The following is a 22,673-nucleotide window of genomic DNA, read 5'->3' on the forward strand; positions in this document are numbered from 1 at the left end:
ATCAGTCCAGTCACAGTGGTGGTGCCCTCTGCTGCCATATGTCCAGTGCTGCCGTATAAGTCCAGTCCATTGCAGTGGTACTGTGTTGTTCTGCATCAGTCCAGTGGTGGTGTCCCTGTGCTGCTGTATAAGTCCAGTGGTACTGCGGTATATGTCCAGTGATACTGCCGTATATGTCCAGTGATACTGCCATATATGTCCAGTGATACTGCAGTATAAATCCAGTGGTACTAGCGTATAAATCCGGTCCAGTGATACTGCCATATAAGTCCAGTGATACTGCCATATATGTCCAGTGGTACTGCCATATAATTCCAGTGATACTGCCGTATATGTCCAGTGATAATGCTGTATATGTCCAGTGATACTGCCGTATAAATCCAGTGGTACTGGCGTGTAAATCCAGTTCAGTGATACTGCCGTATAAGTCCAGTGATACTGCCGTATATGTCCAGTGGTACTGCCGTATATGTCCAGTGGTACTGCCGTATAAATCCAGTGATACTGCCGTATATGTCCAGTGGTACTGCCATATGATTCCAGTGACACTGCCGTATATGTCCAGTGATACTGCCATATAAATCCAGTCGTACTGGCGTATAAATTCAGTCCAGTGATACTGCCGTATAAGTCCAGTGATACTGCTGTATATGTCCAGTGGTACTGCTGTATAGATCCAGTGATACTGCCATATATGTCCAGTGGTACTGCCACATAATTCCAGTGATACTGCCACATAATTACAGTGATACTGCCGTATATATGTCCAGTGGTACTGCCGTATAAATCTAGTGGTACTGGCGTATAAATCCAGTCCAGTGATACTGCCGTATATTTCCAGTGATACTGCCGTATATGTCCAGTGGTACTGGCGTATAAATCCAGTGGTACTGGCGTATAAATCCAGTCTAGTGACACTGCCGTATATGTCCAGTGGTACTGGCATATAAATCCAGTGATAGTGTCGTATAAATCCAGTCCAGTGATACTGCCGTATAATTCCAGTGATACTGCCGTATAAGTCCAGTGATACTGCCGTATAATTCCAGTGGTACTGCCGTATAATTCCAGTGGTACTGTCGTATAAATCCAGTCCAGTGGTACTACCGTATAATTCCAGTGGTACTGCCGTAAAATCCCAGTGATACTGCCATATAATTCCAGTGATACTGGCGTATAAATCCAGTGATACTGCCGTATAACTCCAGTGATACTGCAGTATAATTCCAGTGATACTGCCTTATAAATCCAGTGATACTGCCGTATAATTCCAGTGGTACTGGCGTATAAGTCCAGTGGCACTGCCGTATAAAATCCAGTCCAGTGGTACTGCCATATAAGTCCAGTGGTATTGCCGTATAGGTCCAGTGATACTGCCGTATAAATCCAGTCCAGTGGTACTGCTGTATAAATCCAGTGGTACTGCCGTATAATTCCAGTGATACTGCCATATAATTCCAGTGGTACTGCCGTATAAGTCCAGTGGTACTACCGTATAATTCCAGTGATACTGCCGTATAATTCCAGTGGTACTGCCGTATAATTCCATTGGTACTGGCGCATAAGTCCAGTGATTCTGCCATATAAATCCAGTCCAGTGGTACTGCCGTATAATTCCAGTGATACTGCCGTATAATTCCAGTGGTACTGCCGTATAATTCCAGTGATACTGAGGTTTAAGTCCAGCGGTACTGCCGTATAAGTCCAGGGGTACTGCCGTATAAGTCCAGTCCAGTGGTGCTGTCTTGTGCTGCATCAGTCCAGTGGTGGTGTCTTGTGCTGCCATAAATCCAGCAGTGGTGTCCTGTGCTGTATATTATTTACTCCAAATAAAAGGGTTATATACATTACTTATATTATTATCCAAATATTTTTTACTGGGTTTGCCCTGTGTGGTGTAGGGGTACGCTCACCTGTGCTGCATATTATTATAATAGCTCCAAATAAAAGGGTTATTATTATCCAAACTAATTTTACAGGCTTTGCCGTGTGTGTGTGGTTTAGGGGTACGCTCTCCTGTGCCACCAATATTGTGCGTGTATTACATCTGGGCAAATTCCAGCACTTCCCATGTTGTTTGTGCCGCACACTTGTGTTTAGTCATACAGCTACCTCATTGCACCTCTTTTTCTTCTTTGCATGATGTGCTGTTTGGGGCCTAGTTTTTTTAAGTTCCATCCTGTCTGCCACTGCAGTGCCACTCCTAGATGGGCCAGGTGTTTGTGCCGCACACTTGTGTCGCTTAGTTTAGCCATCCAGCTACCTCACTGCACCTCTTTGTCTTCTTTGCATCATGTGCTGTTTGGGGCCTTGTTTTTAAATCTGCCATCCTGTCTGACACTGCAGTGATACTCCTAGATGGGCCAGGTGTTTGTGCCGCACACTTGTGTCGCTTAGCTTAGTCATACAGCCACCTCGGTGCAACCTTTAGGCCAAAAACAATATTGTGAGATGTGAGGTGTTCAGAATAGACTGGAAATGAGTGGAAATGAATGTTATTGAGGTGAATAATACTGTAGGGTCAAAATTACCCCCAAATTCTGTGATTTTAGCTATTTTTATGTTTTTTTCAAAAATCATCCAGATCCAAAACCAAAACACGAAAGGGTGGTTTTGGCAAAACAAATCCAGATCCAAAACATGAGCATAAAACCAAAACACGCAAAGTGCCCGCCGCACATCTCTACGTAATTATCTACTTTCACATACATTCTCCACTAACAACAGCAGCACATCACAAACATTGGGTGGATCGACTCTTTTTGGGGTCTATAGATTATAAAATGCAATAGATTGTAAGCTTGTGAGCAGGGCCCTCTTACCTCTTTGTATAACTGTTGTTACCCAGTCAAGTTATATTACTGCTTTGTTCCCAATTATAAGGTTCTACGGAATATGCTGATGCTATATGCGTACATTGTCTATCAGAAAACCTTTTAAGGTACAGTTGTTTACAAAAGTTATAGAAAAAGACCCTCAGCACAAATTACATGTTGTCTATGTTTTAACTACTTAGGGGTCTATTCATGAAGCAGTGAAAAGATTGGAGAAGTGAGCCAGTGGAGAAGTTGCCCATGGCAACCAATCAGCATTGAAGTAACATTTATAATTTGCATACGATACAATTGTATGGAGCAGATGATTGGTTGCCATGGGCAACTTCTCCACAGGCTCACTTCTCCACTCTTTTCTCTGTTTTATGAATAGACACCTGGGGGTATATTTACTAAGGTCCCGAATTAATTAGAATCCATTCGAGTTCCTTTTTTTTTTGTAAGTGTGATCTCGGGAATTTACTAAACACAAATCTCGGCAGTGTTGGGACTATTCGTATTGAGATACACTGCTGACCACACAAATATGAATGAATAGACCATCGGTCAAACGCAGCTGTTATTTTATACAACTCGGTAATTTACTAACAATTTGTATTCTCAATCACTGCCGACAATAGCCAAACACTACCGGGAAAGCATAGAATTCGTAAAAAAAATGGAGCTTTCAAATAGAACTGCTTTTTGCTGGTGTGTTCAGAAAGTCATGCACGGAACAGTGAGAGACGTGCATGCTTCTCTGTGTAAAAGGGTCTGAAATAGTTACAAATTTAGGAAAAAAATTGCGTTGGGTCCCCCCTCCTATGTATAACCAGCCTTGGGCTCTTTGAGCCGGTCCTGGTAGTTTAAATACCGGGGGGAAATTGTCTGGGGTCCCCCAGTATTTAGGCAACCAGAACCGGGCTCTTGGGCCAGCCCTGGTTCCAAAAATATGGGGGACAAAAGATGTAGGGGTCCCCCGTATTTTTAAAACCAGCACCAGAGAGATAATGCCACAGCCGGGGGACACTTTTATACTGGTCCCTGCGGCCGTGGCATTACCCCCCAACTAGTCACCCCTGGCTGGGGTTCCCTGGAGGAGTGGGGACCCCTTAAATCAAGGGGTCCCCCATCCAGGCACCCAAGGGCCAGGGGTGAAGCCCGAGGATGTCCCCCCCATCCCTGGGCGGTGGATAGGGGGCTCATAGCCTTTTCCAGTGTTAAAAAAAGAATATTGTCTTTTGTTTTAGAACTACAATTTTTACTGTCACGGTGTGTGTGTCTTGTTTTTATTTGGGTATTTATTTCGTTGTGGAACTACAGGTACCAGCGGGCCCTGTTATTTCCCCACATGCTGGTACTTGTGATTCTCCAAGTACCAGCAAGCGGGGGAGGCTTGCTGGGACTTGTAGTTCCACAAAAAAATTCAATATTTTTTTTTACACACAAAAAGGCTATCAGCCCGGCAACCACCGCCCAGGGGTGCTGGGGACAGCCTCATGCTTCACCCCTGGCCCTTGGGTGCCTGGAGGGGGGGACCCCTTGATTTAAGGGGTCCCCACTCCTCCAGGGAACCCCGACCAGGGGTGACTAGTTGGGGGGGTAATACCACAGCCTCAGGGACCTATATAAAAGTGTCCCCCGGCTGTGGCATTATCTCTCTGGCTAGTGGAGCCCAGTGCTGGTTTTAAAAATACGGGGGACCGCTACATCTTTTGTCCCCTGTATTTTTGGAACCAGTAGTGGATGCAGAGCCCAGTGCTGGTTGCCTAAATATGGGGAACCCCTGTCCAATTTCCCCCGGTATTTAAACAAGCAGGACCGGCTCAAAGAGCCCTAGGCTGGTCATACATAGGAGGGGGGACTTTTAACAGTTTAAATACTATACACAATGAAGCCCTGCACGGATCTCACTGATCCGGCCGGGCTTCATTGTGTTATGTCCGGCAGTGTTTTACTAATCACTACCGTAAAACACTGCCCGGCAATACGAATGGCATCAACATCGGAAAATACGAATTAGAAAAACACGGTAGCTTAGTAAGTTACCAATTACAAATTCAAAAAGTTGCAATTTTGCACGGCCAATATTATTTGAGTTCAATTTCGACTGAAATCGGCAGAAACATGAATCTTAGTAAATACAGGTTGAGTATCCCATATCCATATATTCCGAAATACGGAATATTCCGAAATACGGACTTTTTTGAGTGAGAGTGAGATAGTGAAATCTTTGTTTTTTGATGGCTCAGTTTACACAAACTTTGTTTAATACACAAAGTTATTAATAATATTGTATTAAATGACCTTCAGGCTGTATATACAAGGTGTATATGAAACATAAATGTATTGTGTGACTGTACACACACTTTGTTTAATGCACAAAGTTATAAAAAATATTGGCAAAAATTACCTTCAGGCTGTGTGTATAAGGTGTATATGAAACATAAATGCATTCTGTGCTTAGATTTAGGTCCCATCACCATGATATCTCATTATGGTATCTAATTATTCCAAAATACGGAAAAATCCGTTATCCAAAATACCTCTGGTCCCAAGAATTTTGGATAAGGGATACTCAACCTGTATACCCCTTAAGTTTATCAGTACTACTATAGTGACCCTGGAATGTTTATTGCTGGCATAAGCCACTCTCTGAGTGGGGGTAATTCAGAGTTTTTATCGCAGCAGCAAATTTATTAGCAGCTGGGCAAACCCATGTGCACTGCAGGTGTGGCAGATATAACATTTGCAGAGAGAGTTAGATTTGTGTGGGTTATTTTGCTTCTGTGCAGTGTAAATAATGGCTGCTTTATTTTTACACTGTAATTTAGATTTCAGTCTGAACACACCCCACCCAAATCTAACCCTCTCTGCACATGTTATATCTGCCCCCCCTGCAGTGCACATGGTTTTGCCCAACTGCTAACAAATTTGCTGTTGCGATCAACTCTGAATTAGGCCCAATGTCTCTGCTTGCATCACGCAGCAAATAACTTCTCGCTGACAGAGGACCCTTCCAAAATCCCTTATTAAGTCACAGATCAAAGCGAGGGATCAAAGGCAAATTCTTTAATCTCCCAAACTTGCAAATAAAATTCCCTCCGTGCAGAACAACGAGCAATGCGGCGGGCAAGTTATATTAACATTCTAAAGTGTAACCTCTTCTGTAAACGACATAATCTGTATAAGTACCATAAAATGTAACAATCTGTGTAGGCAAAACATATTACTAATCGCATAGGGAGTGTAATATCTGTGTTGTGTCACAGCCTTCTCAATGCACAATCCCAGCATTTCCCACTGTCATTAAGAATTGGCTTCATACAGAAGGGAAAGACAAAATAGTATTAATGCATGGTAGAAGAACCCAGCTGTAATCCCGTCCTGACAGCCACTCTTGTACATTGTCCTGTTTATTCAGAGTCCGTCTTCAGATCTCAGAGTTATGAAGGTCACAAAGGACAGCAAAGAATGTGAACTCAGATAAGCGTCAAGAGTTCCTGGTAGCTGCCCCAGTGTCGGTGATAGAGTGGGTGCCTGGATTCCTGATCTGGGCAGTGTGGAATGGAAAGGTAACATCTGCATAAGGGATCATTTTATAAGCATGATGGAAGTCATTATTTATGTGCACATGAGAGTACCCGTCTGTCTACAAGGCATAATTAGTTTGCCCATTGCAAAATGCTGACCGGCTCTAGATGTTTTGCAGGTCAATAGAAAGAATCTAATTATAAAATCGTGCCTTAAAAATCAAATGGAACAGTCTGCCTGCCCCCCAGAACCATAGGCTTGGAAGACCTTGAAGCTGAGCACCCACTGCATTCCAAGTAATTCGTACAGAGAATCATTAGGGGTCACACGCAACACTGAAGACATTCCGTATGCTGGCCACGTATTGTAGTATCAGCCCAAATTCAGAGTCGCATGGATCTCTGCGATCGCACCAGCCCTCCATCCGTTAGAGCAGCTGTCATCACTATTATCGGCCATACTTGCTGACTTTTTTGGGACGAGAACCCCATAGAATGGATGCAGTTGATCACTCGTAGTGCGGGGGTCTCCACATCATTAGTTACACATTATTAAGCAATTCTTATAGAAGCGCAATTCTATAGAAGCGAATCATATTGGACTCCCCCCTTCCCTAGTAGTCCCTACGGACCCGCAATTACCACTGCTATTCTACTCATCCTGTCCACTTTACCAGGACGTTGGAAAGATTCAAGAAAATCACCCATTCTTCCAGGGGTCCAGGAGACTACCCCAAAATCCGACAGGTTTTAGTCCCGTTTTTGACATTGTCAATCCGACTTTAAAAAAAGTCGGATTGGCATTGTCGAAAACGAGGAAAACCAGTCGGATTTGCGTGCAAACTGAATACTGCATTTTCGGATTCTCTCTGTCGGAGAGGATCCGACATGCATTGAATAGACCCCTAAGCCCTAAAATTCACATTATACAAAGTAGCTCCAATCCGCAATGCAATAATTTAAAACATCACAGTCTATCGATATATTCGCTGTCGACTGTGCAGCAGGGCTGACGCAATATGTCAGTAAACAACGGAGTTCATAGACATATCGCTCGAACACACTGACCGACGGACCCGCGATATATCGACTGTTCAAGAGAACGACCGATATATCGGCCAGTGTTTACGCACCTTAAAACTTCTCAATCATTAGGACCTGAACCTCAAAGATCTATTGCAAGTGACATCACTTTGAGAGGTTTTGGAATCCTCTAACAGTTGGGCAACAACTCTAGTGACTGGTGGGACTGTTCCTCCAGTGAGTGGGCGCAAATCACTCTCTCCTATATGTGTCTGCACTGACATGGATCACAGCTGTTCACAATTTGGAGAAAACCCCTTGGTGACCTCACCATAAAAACCTTATTATCATATGCTTAGAGCCAGGCTGTGGAAAAGAAGGAGGAACCCTTTGTAATTGGGACACACCTTTGCACTGCACACACACTAAAAATGTTACAAAAATGCTTCAGAATGCCGATCACCTTGCCACCGGTGCATAGGTCTGCAAAGAGGCACAGCCCACCCACAAAAGAGTGTGGTCATGGCTTCATCAGTGGCACAGCATCTAATTCATGGGGTCTCTGATTCACAACATGCCACAACTCCCACATGTCAAGACCCCACCCACCTTAGTACGGCGGCCCATTCAAGGACATATTAATACTATATCGGGCCCCTGGGCTTTCAGGCATTTCGTGCTGCCTCTGGCACTTTAATCTTTCACCCCACTACAGGTGACATTTGGGAAGCAGAGCTTATGCCATCATTTGCAGTTTCAGTATTCACACAGACACCGATACCCAGTTGAAATAAAGTCTGCTGACCTCTTTTCTTATAATGCAATCGTTCTTCCCTTTCTTTTTCTCCTTTGAAATAGCGCTAGTGCGTTACTGGGCCGGATTCATGTTTTGTAAGTAAAGCAAAAAGAGCAAGTTACTTTGTGTCTGGAACAAACCATGTTGCAATGCAAGGGGAGAAAATGCATTTATATTGTTTCTGTGCAGGGTTTTGAATGTAGCCCACAATGTTAGACAGCTTTATTTTTAGATTGCAATTTAGATTTCAGTTTGAACACACCCAATCCAAATCTACATTACTTTGCACGTTACATCTGCACCACCTGCAGTGCAACATGGTTTTTCACATCGTACACCCTGCAGCCATTTCTTCTATACTTACCTTTCTGGAATCCAGTGCCGGCAGCCGCAGCACTGCAACATCACCAGGAAAATGGTGCAGTAGGGAAATCACTGGGGAAAATGACTGCTACTCCATTTTCCCGGAGTCCTGCGGCACAGTGTCAAAGTCTACTAGTGCTAGATCAGTGCTGCCAGCAGGGGAGGGGGCACACACGAGACTGCACGCAGGCACCCCTCCTCTCTTGATATGCCCGTGCCCAAATTATACCCTTTAATACACACACGCACACATACACAGGCTATTTGTAGCAACTTATCAGATTCCAGATATTTCTCTTTTCTGTAGTCCAGCAAATGTCTGATCGGTTGCTATGGGTTACAGCACTCACAGAGCCATTTTCACTTATTAACCCGCTTGACTTATTTTTTCATGCAATCTGCTGTATGTGTGTCTGTGTGTATGCAAGGTCAGTTGCCAAATGACAAGAGCTGCAGCTTCACTCAGACAAGGATATAGAATGTGACGCTGACCACAGTGATCCAGGAGCACAGACCCATGGTGGAGCAGACTGGGAGCCATCAGGCCAGTAATGTGAGGCAAGAACAATGGTTGCCATAGCAGGCAGGCTTGTTGGACAGTAGAAACCCAAATGAACCAGAGGTCAAACAGCAAGGCACTGGCAGCTCAGCTATATATATCCCAGCTGATATGTCCTGTCAAGTGAGGTCTGCTGCTGAGAAGGTGACAGGACTGTGACAACAGGAGAGAGTGCGGGGGGTGGAGCACTCAGGGTTTCTCCCTAACTCACTTTTTTAAGGGTTCTGTAAAGCCGAGCAGCTTCATACCAGTCTCGACCGAAGACTGGGCTGGTCCTGCTGAAGTTCGGACTCATCTTCTGGGTGTTTCTACCAGGTTAAGCCAGGATGCCAGAGCCTGTTAAGAAAACAGGTACATGGGATAAGCGGGGAGGTGATAATGTGATTAATAAGGACGGCATGTATAATAATAATATAATGCATGTGGACTGAATAAGCCCTGGTCTGTCAGGATGGTGATGAAACAGGACACATTGCGCTGGGCTGGGATGAATGACTTTCACATGACTTTCAGGCAGGGTGTAATAGAGAATCCAGAGGCTGGATTGGCAAAATCAGATCATATTTAATGAACCGTGAGATTCCGGTGTATTTCATTACAGCAGCTGTGGCCGTCTTAGCTATTTCACAGGTATATGTGCCCTAGGAGCATGCTGGAATGAATATGTTATTACAAGCATCATTGTATGCACTCTGCAAGGATTAGTGACGTTCCAGCATTAGATGGCACACAAATAACATGAGGTAAAGGTGCTTACACACTGAGCGATTCACAAACCATGCAATATCGTTTGTGATTTCCCTTTAACTCCACCGGGAGCTCCTTGGCAGTCCCTGACTCACGATTTTGTAAAAAAAGTATTATTTTAACAAACGATTTATCATACGCTCTCTAAAGACATTGACAAGCATTGTCAGATCTTGACTGCAGCAGGTAAGATCAGAGGATACATCATGCGAGCTGCAGGGACGCGCATCGGATCGTTATCGTTTGAGCAGAACATACGATTTGAACTTTTGTGAATAATATATCGTTAAGATGTATTGTTTTCGTCCAAACTGACTGCAAAATCACTCAGCATGTGGGCACCTTAACTGAGCTTGGTATTATAAAAGCTTTCTGAGCTAGACACCGGACAGGGCCAAGGTTTTAATTGTTTGCAGGCCCTGTATTTTGGGGTATGTTGCAGGTATACCTACTGCCCTTATTCCTTGACTCATATACGTATCTACCGGGGTTCCAAACTGTCTTGTCCAGCCTCTGATCTGTTACAAGTTGATGCTGTATTGTGAACAAGGAATAATACTGAAAAGGAATTCTACTTTCCTGGTTTATTTATGCTAATATTTAAAGGTATATTATATCCTGTCAACTGCTAAGTATCTGATTTTTTCACCACAAGGAACGTACAGTAGAACCCAGTGTTAGGCAAACTGGTGACATGTGTAAAGCAGCGCCGGTTTACAGTATTACTGAGTGTATCCACTTTAGTTTTTAGAAACGTAATATATCTTGGTTTTATGGTTTTATTTCTGTAGTTAAAATCTGTGGATAAAGTGCTGAGTTCTCATTAACTTCCAGTGCTTTCAAGTCTGTTATTTAGAGCATGTGGAATACATATGTCACTGTATATATGCATGTTCTCTTTTTCTATTGGGCTGTAGAAAATGTGAGCACTTTATAAATAGACTCTAGTAATAGCATCCTACAGTATGTCATTTTTAGCTCAAAGCTGGGTGCAGTATATATGGTTGTACATCCATTGCATATGGTCCTAGAGACACATTAATATCTGACCTTCTGTCAGAGGCCAAGTAATAAAGTTCCTCTACCTTGACAAAGTTGCCCTGACAAGCAATTATGTGTAATGTACATTTATGTTCCACAGACCATCACCCTCTCCTGACATGTGTAGATAGATCTGAATTGATCATGTATGAAAACTAGGTACACATTTATTTTTTCAGGGGACACAAAAATATAATGATCTCCTTGTATCATTTATTATTCTGCTTTTGCTCCTTGCACTAAACCAACCAGTTATTTTTCCATGGAAATAACGATGATCTAGAGTGTTGGGAGCATGCTATGCTCAATCATAATTAGGGATTATCTAAGGTTGTGTCACTTGCATAGCCTTGGAGATGAGCCGTCAATCAATAGATTCCTTCGATTTTTATTTACAAATATAGGATTATTTTATATATTTTATTAAACCGAGGCAGGGCCGATATTCAAACCCAAATTAATTTGTTGATTGTTTTAGCTGGATTTTAGAGAAGTATCTGTGTTTACAAAGCAAACAGAATGGACGGTGCTTACTTCTGCAATCATATTCACAAGGTCATGTAATTATTATCTGGAAAATCATAAACCTTTAGGATCTGCAGTGCAAAACTGGCTTATGCTTATATAGGAATGGATAATTTCTTATTATGGGACCATTACATCTAGAATAAAAGTAGCCGTGTATAAAAGAATTGCTAATAAGATCCTGAAATATATATATACAGGTTGAGTATCCCATATACAAATACTCCAAAATATAGAAAATTCCGAAATACTGACTTTTTTGAATGAGAGTGAGATAGTGAAACCTTTGTTTTTTGATGACTCAATGTACACAAACTTTGTTTAATACACAAAATTATTAAAAATATTGTATTAAATGACCTTCAGGCTGTGTGTATAAGGTGTATATGAAACATCAAGGAATTGTGTGAATGTAGACACACTTTGTTTAATGCACAAAGTTATAAAAAAAAATGGCTAAAATTGCCATCAGGCTGTGTGTATAAGGTGTATATGTAACATAAATACATTCTGTGCTTAGATTTAGGTTCCATCACCAGGGCCGAAACTAGGATTTTTGTCACTCGGGGCAAGGTAGTCATTTGACACCCCCCCCCCCCCCGCAAAAAAAAAAAAAAAAAATATTTTACAATAAATAAAAATAAATAAAAAAATAATTTTTTTTTAAAATAAATAAATGAATAAAAATATTATATATATCTCTTTCAGAACTTTTTTACCTGAAAAATTGCCTTTTCTAACATAAATTTCATATCCAGGAAAAAGTGTCCCCATTTTACACAGTACGACAGGCAAGTGTCCCCATTCCCCATTTTACACATTGCGGCAGACAGGTGACCCCATTTTACACATTGCGGCAGACAGGTGTCCCCATTTTACACATTGCGGCAGGAAAAAGTGTCCCCATTTTACACATTGTGGCAGACAGGTGACCCCATTTTACACATTGCGGCAGACAGGTGTCCCCATTTTACACATTGCGGCAGGAAAAAGTGTCCCCATTTTACACATTGCGGCAGGCACGTGTCCCCATTTTACACAGTACGCTGGCAAGTGTCCCCATTTTACACATTGCGGCAGGAAAAAGTGTCCCCATTTTACACATTGCGGCAGGCACGTGTCCCCATTTTACACAGTACGCTGGCAAGTGTCCCCATTTTACACATTGCGGCAGGAAAAAGTGTCCCCATTTTACACATTGCGGCAGGAAAAAGTGTCACCATTTTACACATTGCGGCAGGAAAAAGTGTCCCCATTTTACACATTGCGGCAGGCACAGGTCCCCATTTTACACAGTACGCTGGCAAGTGTCCCCATTTTACACATTGCGGCAGGAAAAAGTGTCCCCATTTTACACATTGCGGCAGGCACAGGTCCCCATTTTACACATTGCGGCAGGTGGTGGAGGGAGAGAGAGAGAGAGAGAGAGGAAGGGAGAGGGGCTGACTTACATTTGAAGCGGTTCTCGCCGCTCTTCAGCCGCCTCTCCCTCCTCGTCTGCGCGGCTCCCCCTTCTCCCTCCTCCGGCGGGGTTTCGTGGAATGACGCGTTTGCGCCGTGACGTCACGACGCAATCGCATCATTCCGCGAAACCCCACCCCCCGAGCTGGGCACTCGGGAGAAGGGGGTTTCAAAGTCTAAAAGTGCCGCGGCGGGTGTTAGGGGGTCTCGGCGCCCCCTCCAATCCGGCGCCCAGGTCGCCTGCCCCCCTAGCCCCCCCTAGTTTCGGCCCTGCCATCACCATGATATCTCATTATGGTATGCAATTATTCCAAAATACGGAAAAATCCGATATCCAAAATACGTCTGGTCCCAACCATTTTGGATAAGGGATAAAGGGATACTCAACTCGTGTGTAATTATATATATAGCTATATATATATATATATATATATATATATAATAATAGAAACAGGGCCTGTTCTGCAAAACAAACGGGGCTGGAATGACATTGGACCCATAGATTGTAAGCTTGTGAGCAGGGCCCTCCTACCTCTATGACTGTTTGTTATTACCCAGTTTTGTCTTATCATTGTGTCCAGTTGTAAAGCACAACTGAATTTGCTGCACTATATAAGAAACTGTTAATAAATAAATAACTGTACGCCGAATGCTGAGCCTACATCTTGCTCTCTGCAGCTTTACATGCCTCTTTGACAGAACTACTGCACAACAAAAGTTTAGATAGATAGATAGATAGATAGATAGATAGATAGATAGATAGATAGATAGATATGGAAATGTGAACCAGAGGGCGCTATGACTCCACACTATTGTCCACATAGGAGTCCATACACAAATTAAAAGACCAATGTCCAAATGTTTCAGTGTTCCCCGATGAGACTTGATTGAAACCCCAATATGGTACATGGGTTCTTTTTAGCCACTAAATGGGTATTTCACCTGAAAAATACCCTCACATTAAAATAGACACCCAAAGACATGGCACAAGGGCCTAATATTAATAGAATATCCAAATTGTATTCATGACATTCAAACAAGGTGATACATAAAACGATGATACATAAAAAAGTTTGATCTAATACCATATAAAGGTGTTAACCGGAAACCAGTGTTACACATGAACAGATGTTATGAGATGCCACCAACCACCCTAGGGTGTGAGCTTTATGGTTGTTGTTATTAATGTAAACAATGGGTCCAATCACCTGAAATCCTACGCGTTTTGTCCTTTCATAGGACTTCTTCAGGGGTATATATTGTTTTAAACCACATCCCTTCCTCTAATGTAGCTATAAAATAATGAGCACCTCCTGGGGCTCACTACACCTGATGGTATAGTTGAGTGTAGTATGCAAGGCCATATCTGGTGCCAAAACCAATATGCACAGCTATATACAGTATGTATGTATATATATATATATATAAATATATATACATATATATATATATATATATATATATCATGTCAAGACCAATGTTTAGCTATGTGGTGCCAAGACCAATATGCAGGACCATTTTTGGGGCTCACACTAATATGCAGAGCCATAACTAATGTGTAGACCTACAGCTGGCTTCAATACTATCTTGCAAAGACACATCCTAGTGTTGAGGCTGTGTACAGCTATAACTGGTCCCAAGCAGTGGTGGCACTACCTTGGGCATAGAGAGTGCAGTTGCAATGGAACCTGTAGAGTGGAGTCCTCTTCTAATCAGCGGATGTGCATTGGACCCCCACACCACACCATGCTGGGGACTCAGGAAGGCTACATTTGCAATGCTGAGCAGGGCCATCAAGAGCAGTGATGGGCCCAGGTACCGGAGAGGCATGGCTAAATCAGGGAGTTTGTGTTTTTACATCTTAAGGAGAACTGAAACTATCGGATTCACAGGGGAGTAATATTTTTTGTAGTCAATCCCAAGCGCCATTTGCCCAATATTACTACTATGGTTATTCCCTGTTCCCTATTGTATAAATCAAGGAGGGGTGGCCATGTCCCCTCCCAAACAATGCACAGGGCTGTGCTGGGAAGGGTGGTGGATTTGTCCCCATTGGCCAGGGAGCAGATCCGGGGGGGGGAGTAGAGACAGTAGCCTCCCTGGACCCTCCAAAGTCCAGCTGGCCAGCAGCAGTACTGTCTCTCCCTGCTCAATGTGCTACTGACCTGGGATATTGCCAGGCACTACCAGCCAACCCAGGCTTGGGTAAGTAGTACCCCTCCCACTCTCAGTTCCTCTGTTACTGGGCCCTTTCTTACTTAAGCTTTGCTATGTGGCCAAACAACTATTCTGCCCCGGAGCCAGTACTAAAGTTCAGTGCCACACCAGTGCCCACACTAATGTGCACAACCAAATATTATTTTACTTTGCTTACCTGATGCCAAGACTAATGTGTAGCACCATATTTGATATCCAGACTAATATGGTGAGCCATATCCAGTGCCAAGACTAATATGCAGAGCCATATCGGGTACCAAGACTAATATGCAGAGCCATATCGGGTACAAAGACTAATATGCAGAGCCATATCAGGTACCAAGACTAATATGCAGAGCCATATTGGGTACCAAGACTAATATGCAGAGCCATATCGTGTACCAAGACTAATATGCAGAGCCATATCGGGTACCAAGACTAATATGCAGAGCCATATCGGGTACCAAGACTAATATGCCGAGCCATATCGGGTACCAAGACTAATATGCAGAGCCATATCATGTGCCAAGACTGATATGCAGAGCCATACTGGGTACCAAAACTAATATGCAAAGCCATCTCATGTGCCAAGACTAATGTGCAGAGCCATATTGGGTGCCAAGACGAATATACAGAGCCATATTGGGTGCCAAGACTAATATGCAGAGCGGTATTTGGTGCCAAGACTAATATGTAAAGCCACATCCTGTAACAAGACTAATGTACAAAGCCATGAATGTATACGGTGCCAAAGTTAATGTGCAGACACATATCTTGTACCAAATAAACATACCCACTACCCTTATCCACCCAGCACTGCCTAATTCTACTCATGTGGGTTAGACGGAATACTGAAGCGAATTTTGCTAATACTGGGAGTCTAACTTAGGGCTAGGAAGAGAGGACAAGGGAGCATCAAACAGATGGAGACTTAATTGGCCATAAACTATCACAGGGACATTTTCTGTATTTATACATGGTATGACACCACTATTCTCCACTCCTTGTTCACACAGCTTTTACCAAGAAGCCGAAATCTGGTGAAGTACAGATTGGCGGTTCCATTACCTTTGATGCTGAGACCGAGAAAGCCGGAGTTAAGGTCAAGTGGCAAAAAAATAATGTAGACATTGGCGCTAGTGACAAGTACAGCATCAAAGCTGATGGCAAAAACCACTCATTGACCATCAACAATGCTAGCGCAGAGGATGAGGTCGTCTATGCAGTCATTGCTGGAACCTCAAAGGTGAAGTTTGAGCTCAAAGTGAAGGAGCCAGGTAAGACTTAACACTAAATGTATGTGAGGGTTATTTCTTAAATATGTGTAAAATTACATTGATTTGATTTTCTTATAAAAAAATGTTTTTCTGGTGTATTATTTTTACATAATTACATGGCATTCCCTTATCTGTATAATGCTTTCTAGGCTAGATAGTAATACGCCAGATTTCCCTAATAATTTAGAGGGTATTTCCAGCCCTCTAGGCCCCCAGGAACCATGTTCAAAACAGAATTTTTAGTCCCTGGTATCTATGATTTTCCTGATGGGTAGGTACTAACCAATGGTACCCCTGGTAGATACAAGTCCCATCGAAATTTTAAGCCCTAGATGTGCTTTATGGACCCATACCATGAGAGGCTAGGATATCCTAACTGTGAGGCATCAGTAATTCTGAGTGGACATTTGGCTCCAAGTCCATGTTAGCGCCGGGAGGTGCGCGTCCCAGCCCTTGCTTAGGAGCCAGGACGCCGCCCGGCACGTAGCAACAAGTGGACGCAGGGCACAAGATCTCCTGGTCCCCGCCCGGCGCCTAGCAACGGGCTGACGCCAGGTGCTGGGGGCCACCGCACTCCTTGTCAATGGGGACGTCGGAAGCAGAAGCTGTTCCCCTTTGCTTAAGTTGTTTTGTACGTGCAGCAGGGCAGCTGCACTTAGTGATTAATTAAGGTGCTAAGTAGTGATTGGTGCAGCACCATTTATATTCCCTTCCTGGTCACTCCCAAGACGCTGGTGATAGCTCCTGCTTTTGTGAGAATCTGTCAGCTCGTGTGAGAACCTCTCAGGTCATTTGAGAACCTGTCAGGCTGTGTAACATCAGTGATTCTGAGACCTTGCCTGACTGATTCCTGATCTGATCCAGCTTGCTGTATACTCAGGTTTTGGTGTGGAGACAGGCACTGTCTTGCCAACATTTCTTTATTATAATATCCTGTGCATTGTTGCATTACAAATCATTAGTATTTACAGTCTTGTTGTTCATAAGACCCTGTGCATTGTTGCATGTACATAGTTATTATCTTAATATTATTTCTCTAACGTCCTAGAGGATGCTGGGGTCCATTTAGTACCATGGGGTATAGATGGGTCCGCAGGAGCCTTCGGCACTTTAAGACTTTTTTACAGTGTGAACTGGCTCATCCCTCTATGCCCCTCCTCAAGACCTCAGTTTAGAAAATGTGCCCGGTGAGACTGGACGCACACTAGTGGAGCTCTACAGAGTTCTACTGGAAAAGACTTTATTAGGTTTTTTATTTTACAGGGAAGCTGCTGGCAACAGCTTCCCTGCTTCGTGGGACTTAGGGGAGGAAGTAGGAACCAACTTCTCATTAAGTTTCATGGCTCTGCTTCTACTGCCAGGACATCATTAGCTCCTGAGGGGTGCTGAACATAGCCCAAGCCTGGCTAGCGCTCACTCCCACAGCACTGCCGCCACCCTCTAACACAGCCAGAAGTCAGAAGAGTGGTGAGTATATCACCGGAAACCTACAAGAGAGGGGCCCTCCGGTCATCATTGGCGGTAAAAAGGTACAGCGCAGCGGCGGGACGCTGCACGAGCATGCATCTCAAAACACACAGCCCTTTACAACACAGGGTGCAGGGCGCAGGGGAAGGGCGCCCTGAGCTGCATGAAAACTCCTTACTCTCACTGGCAAAATGGTAAATACATGTATAGCCTCTGATTTACAAACCCCAGCCAGTATAAAAATCATTGGGGTACATTTACTAACATTCGTAATTTCCGAAAATAGGTCAAAGTTCAATCACGAATGACATCGACAGTGTAAAACTGCAACTTTTTTAATTTATTACGATGGATTTACTAAGCTGTCGTATTCGTGTTTTTCTTTTCTTCCGATGTCGATGTCATTCGTTTTTTTTTACCTAATTTTACGGCAGTGATTAGCAAAACACTGCCGTTTTTTTTTACAATCAATCTCGGCCGGATCTGTGTGATCCGTGCTGGGGTTCTTTTTTTTTTTTATTTTTAATTAAACAATGTAAAATCCCCCAAAAAAATGCGTGGGGTCCCCCCTCCTAAGCATAACCAGCCTCGGGCTCTTTGAGCCGATCCTGGTTGCAGAAATATGGGAAAAAAAATGACAGGGGTTCCCCCATATTTAAGCAACCAGCATCGGGCTCTGCGCCTGGTCCTGGTCCCAAAAATACGGGGGACAAAAAGAGTAGGGGTCCCCCGTATTTTTAAAACCAGCACCGGGCTCCACTAGCTGGACAGATAATGCCACAGCCGGGGGTCACTTTTATATAGTGCCCTGCTGCCGTGGCATCAAAAATCCAACTAGTCACCCCTGGCCGGGGTACCCTGGGGGAGTGGGGACCCCTTCAATCAAGGGGTCCCCCCCCCCCAGCCACCCAAGGGCCAGGGGTGAAGCCCGAGGCTGTCCCCCCCCATCCAATGGGCTGCGGATGGGAGGGCTGATAGCCTTTGTTGTAAAATAAAAGATATTGTTTTTAGTAGCAGTACTACAAGTCCCAGCAAGCCTCCCCCGCATGCTGGTACTTGGAGAACCACAAGTACCAGCATGCGGCGGAAAAACGGGCCCGCTGGTACCTGTAGTACTACCACTAAAAAAATACCCAAAAAAACACAAGACACACACACCGTGAAAGTATAATTTTATTACATACATACACACATACATACATACTTACCTTATGTTCCCACGCAGGTCGGTCCTCTTCTCCAGTAGAATCCAAGGGGTACCTGTTGAATAAATTATACTCACGAGATCCAGGGGTCCAGGCTCCTCGGCAAATCCAGGGATAATCCACGTACTTGAATAAAACAAAAAAACGGTTGCCCGACCACGAACTGAAAGGTGACCCATGTTTGCACATGGGTCACCTTTCCACAAATGCCAGAAACCCACTTTGCCTTCTGGCTAAGTGGGTTTCTTCAGCCAATCAGGGAGTGCCACGTTGTAGCACTCTCCTGATCAGCTGTGTGCTCCTGTCCTCACTGACAGGCAGCACGCGGCAGTGTTACAATGTAGCGCCTATGCGCTACATTGTAACCAATGATGGGAACTTTCTGCTCAGCGGTGACGTCACTTTAGGTCAACCGCAGGGCAGAAAGTTCCCATCATTGGTTACAATGTAGCGCATAGGCGCTACATTGTAACACTGCCGTGTGCCGCCTGTCAGTGAGGACAGGAGCACACAGCTGATCAGGAGAGTGCTACAACGTGGCACTCCCTGATTGGCTGAAGAAACCCACTTAGCCAGAAGGCAAAGTGGGTTTCTGGCATTCGTGGAAAGGTGACCCATGTGCAAACATGGGTCACCTTTCAGTTCGTGGTCGGGCAACCGTTTTTTTGTTTTATTCAAGTACGTGGATTATCCCTGGATTTGCCGAGGAGCCTGGACCACTGGATCTGGTGAGTAGAATTTATTCAACAGGTACCCCTTGGATTCTACTGGAGAAGAGGACCGACCTGCGTGGGAACATAAGGTAAGTATGTATGTATGTATGTGTGTATGTATGTAATAAAATTATACTTTCACGGTGTGTGTGTCTTGTGTTTTTTGGGGTATTTTTTTAGTGGTAGTACTACAGGTACCAGCGGGCCCGTTTTTCCGCCGCATGCTGGTACTTGTGGTTCTCCAAGTACCAGCATGCGGGGGAGGCTTGCTGGGACTTGTAGTACTGCTACTAAAAACAATATCTTTTATTTTACAACAAAGGCTATCAGCCCTCCCATCCGCAGCCCATTGGATGGGGGGGGACAGCCTCGGGCTTCACCCCTGGCCCTTGGGTGGCTGGGGGGGGGGGACCCCTTGATTGAAGGGGTTCCCACTCCCCCAGGGTACCCCGGCCAGGGGTGACTAGTTGGATTTTTGATGCCACGGCCGCAGGGCGCTGTATAAAAGTGACCCCCGGCTGTGGCATTATCTGTCCAGCTAGTGGAGCCCGGTGCTGGTTTTAAAAATACGGGGGACCCCTACTCTTTTTGTCCCCCGTATTTTTGGGACCAGGACCAGGCGCAGAGCCCGATGCTGGTTGCTTAAATATGGGGGAACCCCTGTCATTTTTTTCACCATATTTCTGCAACCAGGATCGGCTCAAAGAGCCCGAGGCTGGTTATGCTTAGGAGGGGGGACCCCACGCAATTTTTTTTTAAAAATAAGCACTTTCCCACCCCTTCCCACTGATATACATGCACGGATCTCATGGATCCGTGCATGCCTATCCAATCACGAATAAAAAAAAAAGGTCTGTTTTTTTTTAGCACTTTTTTACGAGTTGTAATTTTTCACGGCAGTGTTTGTTCTTTTTTGGCTTTGCACTTCTTAGTAAATGACCGAGATTCATACTTAAACAGCCGCGTTTTGACCGATGGTGTATTCATTCGTAATTTTTTACCTGAACTTGCAAAAAATTACGAATGCCCTCATCACTGCCGTGATTAGTGTTTAGTAAATGACCGAGATTAACCGAGATGACACTTTGAAGAAAAAACGGCATCTCGGTCAAAATCGGGAGCTTAGTAAATATACCCCATTGTGTCTGAGGCAGGATCGCGCCATTACAGGAGGTGGGGCTTCTCAGACTTGCCAGACACTCACTCAGCGCCATTTTTCTCCTGCACACAGAGAGAATAATAATAATAATAATACTTTATTGTCATCAATAGTTCAATGAACAATCAACGAAACTAAAAAGCAAGCATATACAGAGACCATAAGAACAGAACGAAGAGAGCACTCCTAAACCCAAGACATTCCCAATTGTCAATTTATCTCGGTCCTATCTGGTTTAACATGTTTATTGCTTTTGGGAAAAACTACCCCTTAACCGGTTTGTCCGACAAAGAATAGAACGGTAACGCCTATTAGATGGCAACACAGAAAACATCCCCCCATTTGGATGAGATAGATCTCCCAGAATACTTTTCACCTTAGTGAGGAGCCTTTTTTCATATATATCCTGAATACAGGGCAGGCTGACTCCAATTACTCTACTTGCAGTTTTAACCACTCTCTGAAGGGACTTACGTTCTATAGCAGTACAGTTTCCAAACCATACCATAATTCCGTATGTGAGGACACTCTCTAAAATTGCTGAATAAAAGTTTACTAAAATCTCCTTACGTATCCCCGCCATGCGCATTTTCCTCAATAAAAACAGGCGTTGTTGGGATTTTTTAACAACACATCGTGTATGGATACCCCAAGACAGGTCATTGGAGATGTTAATACCCAGGAATTTAAAGGACTCAACTGTCTCCACAACCTGGTTATTTACGACTAGGGGACAAGAAGGCTGCATGTGAATTTTCCTAAAATCTACAATCATTTCTTTTGTTTTTTTTACATTTAAAATTAAATGATTAGTTTGACTCCAAGCTTCTAACCTAGCGACCTCAGATCTATATTCTGACTCATCGTCCTTACTTATTAAACCTACGACTGCGATATCATCGGCAAATTTAATAATGTGAACTGACTCCGAATTTGAATGGCAATCATAGGTAAACAGAGAGTACAGCAGGGGACTCAGTACACAACCCTGAGGCACCCCTGTACTGATTACAAGTTCGCTTGACAGGGAATTGTACAATCTAACAGATTGGGGCCTGTTAGTCAAGAAATCCAAGATCCATCTACATACAAAGCTATTCAATCCCAACTCAGATAATTTAGACACTAATGATGTTGGGATTACTGTATTAAATGCCGAACTGTAATCCACGAACAAAATTCTCGCAGAGGAACATGTGGATTCTAGATGGGTAGCCACACGATGAATCAAGGTGATAGCAGCGTCATCTGTCGACCTATTTGCTTTATATGCAAATTGAAAAGGATCCAGATTGGCTGGGATACTTTTTTTTATGTGTCCCATAACCAATCTTTCAAAGGCCTTCATTATAAGAGATGTCAGAGCAATTGGTCGGTAATCGTTTGGCTCACTGGCCTTACCATTTTTGGGGACCGGGACAATAATAGATGACTTAAAACACTTAGGCACATGACAAGTGGCAAGAGAAAGGTTAAAAATTATAGTAAAAATCCCAGCCAACTGCTCAGCACATGTCTTGATAACATTTCCCGGAATCCCATCTGGGCCGGGGGCCTTACCTGATTTAGAACTGGCAAAGCACCGTCTGACAGACAATTCATCCAGTACCAGGGGCTCCGCGTTCTCCAGATTCCCATCCCAGTCTACAGGGGAAACAGCCATGCTATCAAAACGAGAGTAAAATATGTTTAATGTCTCCCCTAGGGAACTGTCAGCCTCTTTATGAGAGGGGTTCTTATTAACTTTGTAGTCAGAGATATCTTGAATACCTTTCCACAGACTTTTTGCATCTTT

The 22,673-nt window shown here is 43.8% G+C and overlaps 1 protein-coding gene and 1 long non-coding RNA gene across 3 annotated transcripts in view; one reads left to right on the forward strand and one right to left on the reverse strand.

Moving 5' to 3' along the window:
* LOC134968958 (uncharacterized) overlaps positions 1-22,673 on the reverse strand; it is a 180,816-nt gene that overhangs the window by 94,074 nt on the left and 64,069 nt on the right. For both annotated transcript variants that reach the window (XR_010189358.1, XR_010189357.1), the window contains exons 5-6: positions 22,439-22,542; positions 9,299-9,423 (exon numbers count right to left, since the gene is read on the reverse strand). This is a non-coding gene — a long non-coding RNA (uncharacterized LOC134968958). The remainder of the gene's footprint in view (positions 1-9,298; positions 9,424-22,438; positions 22,543-22,673) is intronic.
* Positions 9,349-22,673, forward strand: part of MYBPC3 (myosin binding protein C3) — a 226,943-nt gene continuing 213,618 nt past the window's right edge. The window contains exons 1-2 of the mRNA XM_063944593.1: positions 9,349-9,438; positions 16,074-16,334. Of these exons, the coding sequence (XP_063800663.1) occupies positions 9,414-9,438; positions 16,074-16,334 (286 nt within the window). The 5' untranslated portion in view covers positions 9,349-9,413. The remainder of the gene's footprint in view (positions 9,439-16,073; positions 16,335-22,673) is intronic.

The sequence above is a fragment of the Pseudophryne corroboree genome, chromosome 11, assembly GCF_028390025.1.
Source record: "Pseudophryne corroboree isolate aPseCor3 chromosome 11, aPseCor3.hap2, whole genome shotgun sequence".
NCBI lineage: Eukaryota > Metazoa > Chordata > Amphibia > Anura > Myobatrachidae > Pseudophryne > Pseudophryne corroboree.